The following is a 12,836-nucleotide window of genomic DNA, read 5'->3' on the forward strand; positions in this document are numbered from 1 at the left end:
TAGCAGTATGTTTCATTTATTATAAATTTTCAAAGTTATAATTTTATATTAATGAGATTTAACATAATAATATTAAAGTTATCATTAAACCTATAAAATTTAGTGTTTTAAATTTTAATTAAAATTAAATAAATAAAAATCATAATTTATATATTATAATTAAATATTATATGTATATGTAATAATTATTAAATAGTAAACTATACCATGTCCATAAACATTGACCTTCACTCTTCACTTCCTACCTCTGCTTCCTTCTCCATCTCGCCCTATATCTTGTTCTCCCAAAAACAATGAAATAAAATAGGGCATTCATCTCAGAGCCTTCGCCTCTGGTTCTCGAAGCCTCGCCTATGACATGGGCCTGCTAGGCAACGATGAACCAAAATCTGACTGCTTTCTCCAATACTCTGTGAGTGTGATCTGGATTTGAATATAAGTTTCTTAGATGTGCTGTCTGGGTTTGAAAATTTGCCTCCCCTTCATGAGTTAGCAATCTGGGTTTGCATGTGTTGAATATTTCATGGTTATTCGCCTACTGCAATATAAAGTCTTCCCCTTTTGTTTTGATTCTACATTTGATTCGCTTCTGTTATTTGTATTTGATTGAGAGTTTTGATTATGTGTGTTTCAATTTTGATTCTATTTATTTTGTAATTATTTGTGTTGTTGATGGATTTTATTTCATTGCCATTGAGAATTTGAGTATTGGCTTCCATTTTATTCATATGCTATTGATGAGATTCTCCACCTACTATTTCGCAAAGAAGAGGGAGATGGGAAGAAACAGAAAAGAGAAAACACTATAGGGCTCCCGCGCCCTTTTGATCAAAGGCCGCTGGCAAACACGCTAAAGGAAGACGGCAAAAGACGCAGCAGAAGCCTGTGGCAGATTTACACATAGGCCCACAGATGCAAGAGGAGAGGAGGCCCTGTACAAATGCAGGCATGTAATCGCAGCAATCTGGTAACGTTCGTAAGCAATGCATTACAAAGGAAATTTACACATTCACCCCATATCATGCTGCACGGTAAGGTAAACGATGAGGGCAGAAATGTCATTGAAGATCCTCCTAATCAATTGCAATTCTACTTCGCATTTCACTGTTAATTTCTAGATAAAAGTAAAACCCCAAAACTACGGTTTCTTTCCCCAGCCGCAGCCTGCAGCATCTCCACCATTTCCGTTCGGCCGCGCTTTGGTTCATCTCCTCCCTTAACCCCGGAGCTTCTTGGATTCTCTTCTTCCCTTCAGTTCCTCGAACTCAAAACAACCTTTCCCTTCAATTCGATTCTCTGTTCTCCTTTGTTTCGATTCTCTATTAATAGTCCTCGCTTATTCCCTTCGGCAATAGCTGGCATCTGGGTCTGACATTTACTCAGTTCTTCCTCTCGTCTCAACTAAGGTAATATCGTCCCAGCTAAGATATCTACTGTTTCTGTTTGAATTTGTTGGATACTATTTTGCTAGTATGAAATTTTAGTATTACTTGTAATTTCTCAGTTCTACTGGATACTAATTTGATAGATATTAATTCAGTATTCCCCAGTTCTCTCTCTTGTAAAAATGGGATTTCATTCTGCTTTTTGATATTGAAGCAATCACTAATTTAACATCATCACTGCTCTCTGATTTGTCAAGTTAACTAGATTTTAGAAGATGATTACTACATCTGTGTGTGATTTGTCAAGTGATGCTTGGTGTCTGCAGTCATTTGATAGCTCATGTTAAGATGTGTTCTGATGTGTTGAAAATGCAGGCAGCATATTAAATTAATATTCTAATTTGATATGAAAGAATAATGAATTGGTGATTGCTTCAATATTACAAAACTGAGAATCTGAATTTTCCATTGTGTTTCTCATCTTATGCAATGAAAGTTCATTATGATATTCTTTCTGCTATTCTTATTTCTTTACATTATTTTTTTCACAGGCTCAAATTTGAAAAATGCAAGAATATGCCAAATTCCATATTGTGAGGATGTTTCTCCAGAACCTTAATCATTGCAATCATAGGTTGAAGTCAACATCATCACCTATTTATCTTATTCGAAATTTCTCACTTTGGTCCATGAAGAAGGATCCTGATCTTGAGTCAGCCCTTTCACGAAACCGAAGATGGATAGTCAATAATCAAATCAAGAACATAATATTTAGATACCCAAACCAGGTGGTACCTGTCAATTATCTCCAGAAGAAGTTCAAGACTCTTGATCTTCAAGGAAAAGCTCTCAATTGGCTTAAGAAGTACCCTTGTTGCTTTTCAGTGTTTCTTGGGAATGATGAGTATTATTGTCGATTAACAAAGCCGATGATGTTTTTGGTGGAGGAGGAAGAATATGTGAAAGAAAAGCAGGAACCTGTGTATGTTGAGCGGTTAGCTAAATTGTTGATGATGAGCACGAGTCAACGACTTAATGTTGTCAAACTTAATGAGCTGAAAAGAAATTTTGGATTTCCTGATGATTATTTGATTAGAATTCTACCAAAGTATCCTGATATGTTTCGACTTATTAACCATAGTGGGAGAAGGAGCTCAATGGAGATTGAGCTTGTATCATGGTATCCAGAATTTGCAATTTCTGCAATTGAAGCATCAGCTCAAAAGCAGGGTTGTGAGCCGTGTTTTGCATGCACATTGCCTTCAACTTGGGTTAAATCATGGGAGAGATTTTGTGAATTTAATTCTACTCCTTATATTTCACCTTACGCGGATCCAATAGGTTTACTGGAAGGTTCAAAAGAGATGGAGAAAAGAACTATTGGTTTAGTACATGAGCTGCTCTCGCTGACTTTATGGAAGAAGGTATCAATTGTGAAACTTGGTCATTTTAGAAGAGAGTTCAGTTTACCAGAGAAATTGAATGTTTTGCTGCTCAAGCATCCTGGCATCTTTTACGTCTCAAATAAGTATCAGATTTATACGGTTCTTCTAAGAGAAGGATATAATGGGGCAGAATTGATTGACAAGGATCCACTTGTTATTGTGAAGGATAAATTTGGGGAATTAATGCAGGAGGGACTTCATGAGTATAATCAAAGGCACCGTTTACTCAATCTAGAAAAAATGAAGAAGAAAGGAATGATTTCTGTAAGATCAGAGAAAAGGAAGGATAATAGCATTGAAGTGTCAGAACAAGATGATACTGGAGATGTAGGGGGTTTGTTCAACCCTGAGGAAAGAAAACGGTTTTATAAAGTTCTTTTGGGTGATGCCCCATGAAATAAATCATATATTTATTTTTTTTTCACCACATTTCACCCTGAATTTGTTACCCTTTCGGATTCCTATTTTGGGTCATTTGCTGCTAGTAATCCATATTCAGAAAGGTTGTTGCTAATATTTTTCATATTCTGTAGTTCTGTATGACTTGCATTATGTACTATATAGTGTAGTGTTGAATAAAAGTATCACCCAAAGATCTGAACAGCTCAACTTTCTTCAAGTCTACGAAGGAGAGAATGTTTTTTCTGTCAATATGTTTAAGAATATTGCAATGGTAATTGAGATTATAGCAATTGAAGATACCAAAGCTAGTTTTTGTCCGAGAGGGTTATTCATTCACATTCCTAGAAAGACATTTTACCAAGGCATCTATCTGATTTACCTAGGCAAAATTGCTTCCACACCATCCTAGCCATTGTGTTTTTGAGATTCAGGCCTTGTTTTTTGTTGGGTAACTTGACTAAGGAACAGTTTGAAAGAGGCCGCCACCCGAAAAGCACTTCCTTGCCTCCGCATCACAATAAACAATCCTTCCAATTTCAACCTATTATTTTAAAACAAATGAGATTTTGAGGAAATTTAGCTTGGTTATTTATTTTTTTGACTTAAAATATATCTTTCGACTTATATATTTATTTAAAAATAAGTAATTAATTATTTATTTTTTAATTTAAATTATACTTTTTAATCTATAAATTTATTTATTTAAAAATAAGTAATTGAGTAATTTAAGTATCTAGATAAAAAGTTATTAAAAAGAATTTAATTTACTAAAATAATAAAAAATAATATATTATTGAGTATTATGATTATTAAAATAAGGATAGTATTAATATTTTTAAATGTTATTAAAATAATATAGTATTTTATTTGATCAAAATATAATATTAAAACTAATAAATAAGTTATAAATAATACTATATTCTTATTATTTCTTTTTTATCTTAAATAATTTTTAAATTTATAAACACAAATAAACACAAATATGTTATAACTTATAATTTTCTTATTATAAATTTTATCGGTCTATAAATTAAATTAAATATTTTCATAAATTTAATTGTTTTAACATATATGCTCAAAAAGTACGTTAAAGACCGGCTTGCTTAAAAAATAAATCAGGTCAAATTGAATTTTTATTGAGTTAAATTTCGATCAATACGTGAGCGGCTCGATTTATTTACCCATACTTTAATTTGACGACAAATACGTGCTGCATCAGTTATCCTGCTAACTTCCCAAATAATTTCAGTTGCGCACATCTGGTGAAACGGCAGAGGGTATTTTGGGAAATTCATAGGGAACGTATTGGCGCGGATATACATTTCACCCAGTGACGGGCGTGGGAATCACGCGGCCGAGACAGGCGTGAAGGAGACAGCCATCATCATTTTCGAAAAGCAGCGTGTATTTGCTATTGCAACACACTACCTCACTTCACTAGCATTAAAGGCTCCTCTCCTTCCCTCTTGCTCTCCTTCTCTCCCCCGGCGTCTCTCTCTCTCTGAACCAAAATTTAAGCTTCCGAAATCAAAATTCTTGTTTCAATCTCTCCATCTTCTGCATCTCTCTCTCTCTCTCTCTCTCTCTCTCTCTCTCTCTGTACCCCTGGAAGCTCCACTGCGTCTTTCTTCGACGCACACACACTCTGTGGACTGTAGAACGTGTGTTTGGATTTGGCTTTTTAGATCTTTACCTCATTTTGTGGATCTGCAGCCCCACATACGCGCATTGCCCTTCTTTTCTCTCTCCTAGGGTTTACGGCTTTACCCACTCCTGCTACTCTCTTTTGCTGTTTTACTCTTAGCTATGCAATCTCTCAATGTGACTCCAAAATGCCATGGAGTGGCTAGCCGGAACTTTAGCAACTTTTGGTGCATCTCTGATCAGGCTGCTGTTCTGCTTCGAGGTCGTCTTGGTTTCTGACAATGGTCTTTGTGGATTCTGCTTTGGCTTGAGAGATGATGCCATTCTTCACACTGCTGCTCCTCCTTGGCTTGCTTACCTTCGTTTTTACTTGTTTAGGTATCACTTTAATTTCCTGCATTTCTAGGAAACAAGTGCTTTGAAGCTTTTTCAGAGGTTAATCTTAGACTGTTATTTTGATGCAATTGCTATTTAGCTTATTGTGTCTTTTGCCTAAGCATCTGCTGATTCTGCGCCCGCAAAAAATTTAGATTGGAGTTATTACGCAATGAGTTAGTTGCGCAATTTTGTTTTGTCATTCAACTATCTTCAATTGAAGGAATGCCCTTGAAATTCCTACTTATACCCACCATTGATTATATGTTTGCCCCCATTGTGAGTTGTGGAGGATTGTCTTAGCAATCTTGGAAAGACATGGTAGAGCAATCTATTAATTGCGCATTCATATTTCTGCTTCTTCAGATTAAAATGATTTTGCTGATTTTAAATGATGAGTTAACTTGATACATACAGAGTTGGAACATAATATAAAACACGTAAGAAAAGGCACAATGGATAATGTTTAATTGTTAATTGCCCCTGAACTTAAGGAAACTAACAAATTGATGGCTTAAATTTGGAATTAGATGAGGTAGGCAGTAGGCTCGTCTTTTTACACTTTAAGTTAATAAATGTATTACTCCTTCCAATGAGCAACTAGCACCATCTGTTTCACATGCCCAATGTGTATCGGGTAGCTGTTATGATTTTGTAGGATAAGTCAGTAGCTGTAATGAGTTCCCATATTTCTAGGTCCAAGTTTTAACTACAACTGGTTTTGTCTAAGCTTGGACTTTTGTCCAAAATACTATGCACCTTGAATGTAAATTAGACGTATGGTGATGAGGTATTACTTGGAGAAAACAAGTCAGCTGCTTGAACAGTTTTGCTCCAAACGGGGAAAAAGTTCTATTTTTGTAGGATTTCAGTAGAAAATGAAATTGTGGAAAAAAAATGAAATTGCAGCTGCCAATTACATTCTTAAAGTACACTAATGATATCACTTGTATTTTTGTTTTAATTTTTGTATTTTTCCCCAATTCGATAAATGATCGAAACTGATTTCCTCTACTAACTTTTTGAAGTTTCTTATTTTGCATTCGTCATATGCATATCTATGCATGACTAGATAAGTTCATGATGCTGTACATATCATTACCTCTTATCATTTTTCATATATGATGCCCTGAAATTTTCATCACAAGGTTCATGTGCTTCATTGGGAAAAACTGACAGTTTAGTTCTCATTTTTCAGGGCATCCGCTACTGCATATACACTTGTCTCCTTCTCAGCCAAATTGGCAATTATCTGTGAAGGAAAATTTGGTGGAACATGGTAAGGTTACAAATATTGTGGATTATAGATGACAGCAAAATATTTTATTCTATGCTTGTTGCTGGTGATTCCTTTAGTTTAACTTTGATTAAATAGCTTAGGGTAGGAGATGGTATTAATTTAACCCATACAAGCTTACTGATGTGGTTCCGAAGAGATTTTGGGTATTACATGCCATAGCATACAGTTATGCTACAACCATACTAGGGATATTAGAAATGCTGGCTAAAGAAAGGCGGATGCCATCAAGGTTCGCTTATGGTTGCAATTCTTGGAACTGTGGCATGTATGCAAGCTTTGACAAAGATAAACGTCTCCATGTGCTCTTCCATTCTTTTCTTTTTCCTTTTTCATTTTTGGATGTTGCTGATTTCCCTTTTTTTTCTTTATTTTTAGATTTATAGGACATTACAAATTGTTCACTGTTAGAAATTTTATAGGAATGAACTTATTCTTTTATGTCAAAATAAGAGTTTGAATGCTTATCTTCTGGTTAGGGTTAGTCAGTAGTCATGTTGCTGACCAGGCATGTCTTAGCTTTAAGTCCAAACCTGGTTGGTATGGGAAATGGGCTCCCACTTTTACAACCAGGTGCTGCTGGATGGGTTATCTTTCTAATTAGAATGGAACATTTTGTGGATGATTTGGGGCTTACAGTTGATGATTCTCTGGTAAAATGGTTTAAAACCTGGGAAACCTTATACCATTTTGACAGCAATTTGTACCCTATACTGAAAGTGAAATTAGATGACATGAGCTTTTGGAAATCTTGCAATAATCTGCACTATTGTACCATATCGTCTTGCTTTTTAAAGTCACACTCCCTTACTTTTCTTTTGTTCATTCTTTATTTTCCCAATTGTGTAGCACATCTTTGATGTTGCATTCCTTCAAATGAACTGCTTATCACGAGCTATAGAACTTTGATATCTCTGTATAGCTTCATATAGGCACAATCTTCTTTAAATTATTTGCAATCGTCTTTTTGAACAGTCTGAGATTGTAATCTGTTCGGCATTGTATATCCAAATCACTCATATGGCCTTTAACTGCAGGCAGTAATGTGCGCTCTAAAAATCATTTACTAATAAGTATTTTGTGCATAACATGTAATATATCATCGGATTGGCACCTTTGAGTGAAGTGTAATATGAATATGTGGGGATCAGGGAACGTTAAACAAATGATTTGGCTGAGATATCCTTCAAATGACAGAAAATGACAAAGGTTAAACAGGAGTTTTACTCAGCTTTATAAATCCGATCTTGATGCTAACATAACAAATCATGTGCTTTTAAGCATATATGAGTGTCTTCCTTCCATCATCTTTCTTTAACGGAGGAATTCTTAATTCTCCACAACTGGATAAAAATTTTGAACATTATTGAACAATAAACAGGCATTCCTTATCAATCATGGTATTACTCATGAAATTAAATCTCCTTACCTTTTCCTTTTTTTTTTTTTGGTCAGCTTGACCCGAGGCACTGTTGGAGTCTTTCTCTGTTGGGGCTTAATTTGAATTTTATGAAGTCAAGACCAGTGCATGCTTTGCTAATCCCTTCTCTATTGTGAGCTCAGCTAGCTGATTTATGTTAACAGTAAATGTCAACAAAAAGCATCATTTGTAAAACAGGAATCATTAAGTCCATCATATATCATTTCTAAGCTTATTTTAATTTCATTTTACAGTAATATTTGTTGTTAATGGTAACTCGTAACAGAAATGAGATTCTATATTTCTTTCAGCAAGGTTGGTTTCAATGAGTGTGCCATTTGGTAAATCACAGCCACCTCCAATGCACATGGTTAAGCCTTCTCTTGCACCTGCACTTTCTCCAGTTTATCAGGGTATTACTCATAGTCACAATTGCGGCATTTTTCCATATTATTGTTGCTGGAATTTGCTCATATTATCTATTCTATTGCAGCATCTGCTTTTGGTCCCAGCAATGCTCCCTTGCCAAGACACCATCGTCTCCATCGTCATCATCATCACCGTGTGAAACCTGTTGTGGTTGCTTCCTCCCCTTCCGAAGACCAAAGTAAAATTCGGACATTAATCTTAGTTCTCTATCCTTGTCAGATACTTTTGACTTTATGATGCTCACAAAAAGAATCATTGGCAGGTTGTGGTCAAGTTTGCAGTGAGCCACTTACGGCAGCTCCCTTTGGCTCACCCTGTGCTTGTGTTTTTCCTATGAAAGTCAGACTTCTTTTAGGCATGGCTCCTTATGCTATTTTTCCTTTAATGAATCAGCTAGAAATTGAGGTTGCAGCAGGCACATATTTGAAGCAAAGTCAAGTGAAAATAATGGGGGCCAGTGCTGATAGTGAAAATCAGGGAAAAACTGTTGTGGATATTAACTTGGTTCCATTGGGAGATAAGTTTGATAATACTACTGCAATACTGACATATGATAGATTTTGGCATAAGAAGGTACCTCTAAATAACACTCTTTTTGGTGATTATGAAGTTATATCAATTAGCTATCCAGGTAATAACCTCATTTATCCCTGAAGTCTTTACTGCTTTACCATTGTATTACTGTGCAATGGTCATGACTAGAGAGTATGCACCAGGGATTCCTTCTTCACCACCATACTCAGATTACATGGGGAGTGGTCCTAGTGGAAGTGCTGGAGATCTTCCCATCACTGCACATTTTGTGAGCAAGAGCCAGAAGATGAATGCTAGAACCATCGCAATCGTTGCTTTATCAGCATTTGTGGTCTTACTGGTTTTCATTGGGGCTGTCTTCATTTTCCTAAGATGGAGAAAGTTTGGAAGACCATCAAGTGCAGTTGGTCCTACATTTGCATCATCCATAAACAAAAGATCTGGTATGTCAATTTTTATGTTCTTATATAGTATTTTGCATGTACATGTTATGGAGGAGTGCCATGCAATGTTTTTGCTCCTCATGGCAGCCTTTTTATGTCCATCCTTTTAGGACCAAAGTACTTCCTGCTAATTTGTTTGGCTCAATCATCCACAATAGAAATTTTTTTCTGAACATCTTTTTTATCATCACTAATATGAACTTGAATTCAGTGAATTAATGTCAGAAGGTTGCTTTAACACCTATTAGGCCAGTGGTATAAGATAATAATAATTATTAGATTGCTTCCATCTCTTGATTTGTTCGCATTGATAGCTTTTTTTTTTGTTTTGTTGAGCATGGGAGCTTCTTTTGTAGTCTCTGATAAAGAAAGCAGTTGGGAAAGTTTACAGAAACATGTGGTACCATAATCTTTATTTCACAGAGGACCCTTTTGGAATGGTACACAATATTATTTCTAGTAGTCGTGCTTTGTTGGGTTTAGTTTGTATGATATAGGGAGCTTTATGCTGGTCGATTGATGATGTTCTCTAGACAAGTATAATCAAATGAAACAAATCATATGCCAAGTTTGTTATATTTTAGATCTTCACTTGTTAATGCAGGCATTGGGTCTCTCATGTCGACTAGTATTGCAAGCTCAACATCAATGTCCCTTGTGTCAACCATGGCTACTTGCATGCTTTCTGTTAAAACATTTCCATATGCTGAGCTTGAGAAAGCAACAGAGAAGTTCAGTTCAAAGAGGATTTTGGGTGAAGGAGGGTTTGGACGTGTTTACCATGGGATTATGGAAGATGGGACTGAGGTTGCAGTTAAACTGCTTACACGAGATAATCAGAATGGAGACCGTGAATTTATTGCAGAAGTTGAGATGTTAAGTCGATTGCATCACCGTAATCTCGTGAAGTTGATTGGTATATGCATAGAAGGACGCACTCGGTGCTTGGTCTATGAACTTGTTCCCAATGGCAGTGTTGAATCCCACTTGCATGGTATGTTCTATAGGAACTTTGAAATTTATGGTGTAATACTTTGGTAAATTTGCTTCTACCTTTTCATCATATTGATCAGAAGCCTCCTGTCTATATTATATTTTCCACAGAAACCAGCATGCTATAAACTTAAATCTTATGCAATACCCTTTATTTGTGTTTCAGGCCTTGACAAGAGAAGCGGACCTCTTGACTGGGATGCACGGTTAAAGATTGCCCTTGGAGCAGCTAGAGGATTGGCCTATCTTCATGAAGATTCTAACCCTCGTGTAATTCATCGAGATTTCAAGGCTAGCAATGTTTTATTAGAAGATGACTTCACCCCTAAGGTCTCTGATTTTGGTCTGGCAAGGGAAGCAACTGAAGGAAGTCATCATATTTCTACCAGGGTCATGGGGACTTTTGGGTAATTGTACTAGTCTCATCACATCATACTTCTTTCTTTAGAAGTCCTGATATATCACCATTTTTTTTGTGGCATTCTAATTTTATACATATATTGTTCCCAAGTTTTCCCTTGAATGTTACTACCAGTTTCTTATTATTATTATTTTTTTTGAAAAAATGGGTATTATTTGAGAAGCCTTATGATCTTGACAACAACAAATGATACCTTTCTAAATTATAAAATCATAAATGTACAAAATTTACCTACGATTTTGTCCCTGTCTGAATTCTGAAGTTTTCCTTTTGCAGGTATGTTGCCCCTGAATATGCAATGACAGGGCATCTGCTTGTCAAGAGTGATGTTTACAGTTATGGGGTTGTGCTGCTTGAGCTTCTATCTGGAAGAAAACCTGTGGACATGTCCCAGCCTCCTGGGGAGGAAAATTTAGTAACTTGGGCACGTCCATTGCTAACCAGTAGAGAAGGACTGGAGCAGTTGGTGGATCCTTCCTTGGCAGGAACTTATGGCTTTGATGACGTGGCTAAGGTGGCTGCCATTGCTTCTATGTGTGTTCATCCGGAGGTGACTAACAGACCCTTCATGGGTGAAGTTGTTCAGGCTCTAAAGCTAATATACAATGACATGGATGAGACTTGTGGAGACAACTGTAGTCAAAAGGAGTCTTCTGCTCCGGATTCTGACTTTAAAGTTGATCTTGCCCCTTCCTATGGTAGTTGGTGGAATGCTGGTGGGATATCCCCTCGAATAACTCATGGGCAAGCCTCGTCTTTCATCACAATGGAGTACAGTTCAGGTCCACTTGAAGAGATGGAAAACAGACCGTTTTCAGCTTCAAGTTTGGTTGGGGATCGGTTGTCTTTAGCTATTAGGCAGGGGAACAGATCAGGTCCCTTGAGAACAGTACGAAGTAAAACAGCATTTTATAGATTAAGAGGGAGCATGAGTGAGCATGGTGGGCTCCTTTCGAAGCGAAATTGGAACGGTGGATATTGGGTATGAGGTTTCTTTTGAGAGTTGTTTCCAAGTGTACAGTTGGTTTAGGCATTGGGGATTTCATGTTAATTTACATGTTTGGAGAGACATTTGCTTCTGATTTTGAAAATCTTGATTCATTAATACACGAAGTTGGAGATGTAAGCTGAATACACCTTGTATTGTATATCTGTTTATTAGTTTCTCATGGTCTGCTGCTGTATCCAACTTTGCAGAATGACATTTGGCCCCATTTATTGAACTGGAAATCAATTCTAATTGTTAACAACTGCCTTCTGGGACTACGGTTTTGCTGTACATGGTTTTAATTGAACTAATTTAGTTTGGTTTCAGTTATACGTTTTAGTTAGGTTAGTAATTTCAAGGGACTTTGATTTTCAATTCGATTATTTTTGTAAAAATTTTCAAAAAACTGAATTGACCGATTTGTGGCCTTCTATTTTATCCATAAAGCGCAGGGACTAGAAAAATCAATTTAATTAAATTTTTATAAAATTTTGATAATTAATCAAATTGAATCAAAATATTTTGATTTGATTTAAAAATCGAATCAATTAAACCATAGTTTTTATAAATTAGAATCCAACTGAATCAAACTTTTTAAATAAACTAAATTAAAATTTTAAATTAAAGGTTCCATTTGATCATCACCCTGAGGATGAAAGCTTAATTTTTGTGGGCAGAAAAGTGGAGAAAGAAAACAACATCGGATTGCGTGGAAATAGTTATGTATAAAGAAAATGGAGGAAGGGCTTGGCTTCCTTCAAGGATCTAGAGAGTTTTAAATCCACCATCCTTAGTAAATATGGATGGAGAAATTCTCACATGCCAAATCCCTTTTATTTAGAGATCCTGAAGACTTCCTTTATGCAAGCTGAGATTGGGGAAATCTCTCTTAGGGGTTGCGAATCTTTTTAAAAAGGAGGGAATTCGATGGAAATTGAGGAATGGTAATTCCATAGCTTGCATGGAAGGTGAGATCCTTAGTTACCTTCTGCATATCTTTTTAAACCTTGGGGAAAAGCAAATTATGATGGGATCTTTCAATTGATTGATCAGGATATGA

General features: G+C 36.0%; 2 protein-coding genes across 9 annotated transcripts; both read left to right on the top strand.

The window, feature by feature from the left end:
- Positions 1–218: 218 nt before the first annotated feature.
- On the top strand, positions 219–3,439 carry LOC110666268 (protein WHAT'S THIS FACTOR 1 homolog, chloroplastic). Of its 5 annotated transcripts, none has more exons than XM_058129078.1 (3): positions 220–412; positions 707–1,406; positions 1,937–3,439. In XM_058129078.1, exon 3 carries the CDS (start codon positions 1,952–1,954, stop codon positions 3,224–3,226), a length of 1,275 nt encoding a protein of 424 aa, XP_057985061.1. In that variant the 5' UTR covers positions 220–412; positions 707–1,406; positions 1,937–1,951; the 3' UTR covers positions 3,227–3,439. The 5 variants fall into 5 exon arrangements, with proteins under 5 accessions (XP_057985063.1, XP_057985061.1, XP_057985060.1 ...); XM_058129077.1 differs by having other exon boundaries at positions 743–1,406; XM_058129079.1 differs by having other exon boundaries at positions 768–1,406.
- Positions 3,440–4,853: 1,414 nt separating this feature from the next.
- On the top strand, positions 4,854–12,054 carry LOC110666267 (receptor-like serine/threonine-protein kinase ALE2). 4 transcript variants are annotated; one of them, XM_021826690.2, is made up of 9 exons: positions 4,854–5,254; positions 6,450–6,530; positions 8,280–8,381; positions 8,462–8,575; positions 8,660–9,028; positions 9,114–9,374; positions 9,979–10,368; positions 10,534–10,774; positions 11,065–12,054. In XM_021826690.2, the coding sequence occupies exons 1-9, from the start codon at positions 5,191–5,193 to the stop codon at positions 11,774–11,776; spliced, it is 2,334 nt and encodes a 777-aa protein (XP_021682382.2). In that variant the 5' UTR covers positions 4,854–5,190; the 3' UTR covers positions 11,777–12,054. The 4 variants fall into 4 exon arrangements, with proteins under 4 accessions (XP_021682382.2, XP_057985057.1, XP_057985059.1 ...); XM_058129074.1 differs by lacking the exon at positions 6,450–6,530; XM_058129076.1 differs by lacking the exon at positions 6,450–6,530 and having other exon boundaries at positions 4,854–5,138.
- The last annotated feature ends 782 nt before the right edge of the window (positions 12,055–12,836 follow it).

The sequence above is a fragment of the Hevea brasiliensis genome, chromosome 10 (assembly GCF_030052815.1).
Source record: "Hevea brasiliensis isolate MT/VB/25A 57/8 chromosome 10, ASM3005281v1, whole genome shotgun sequence".
Lineage (NCBI taxonomy): Eukaryota > Viridiplantae > Streptophyta > Magnoliopsida > Malpighiales > Euphorbiaceae > Hevea > Hevea brasiliensis.

What these genes read in the sequence shown, in the direction of transcription:
- LOC110666268 (XM_058129080.1), top strand. Translation starts at nt 1,952, where the DNA reads ATGCAAGAATATGCCAAATTCCATATTGTGAGGATGTTTCTCCAGAAC.
- LOC110666267 (XM_021826690.2), top strand. Translation starts at nt 5,191, where the DNA reads ATGATGCCATTCTTCACACTGCTGCTCCTCCTTGGCTTGCTTACCTTC. An exon ending in GGAAAATTTGGTGGAACATG is followed by an intron (nt 6,531 to 8,279) that starts GTAAGGTTACAA and finishes TATTTCTTTCAG; the next exon opens with CAAGGTTGGTTTCAATGAGT. An exon ending in AGGGTCATGGGGACTTTTGG is followed by an intron (nt 10,775 to 11,064) that starts GTAATTGTACTA and finishes TTCCTTTTGCAG; the next exon opens with GTATGTTGCCCCTGAATATG.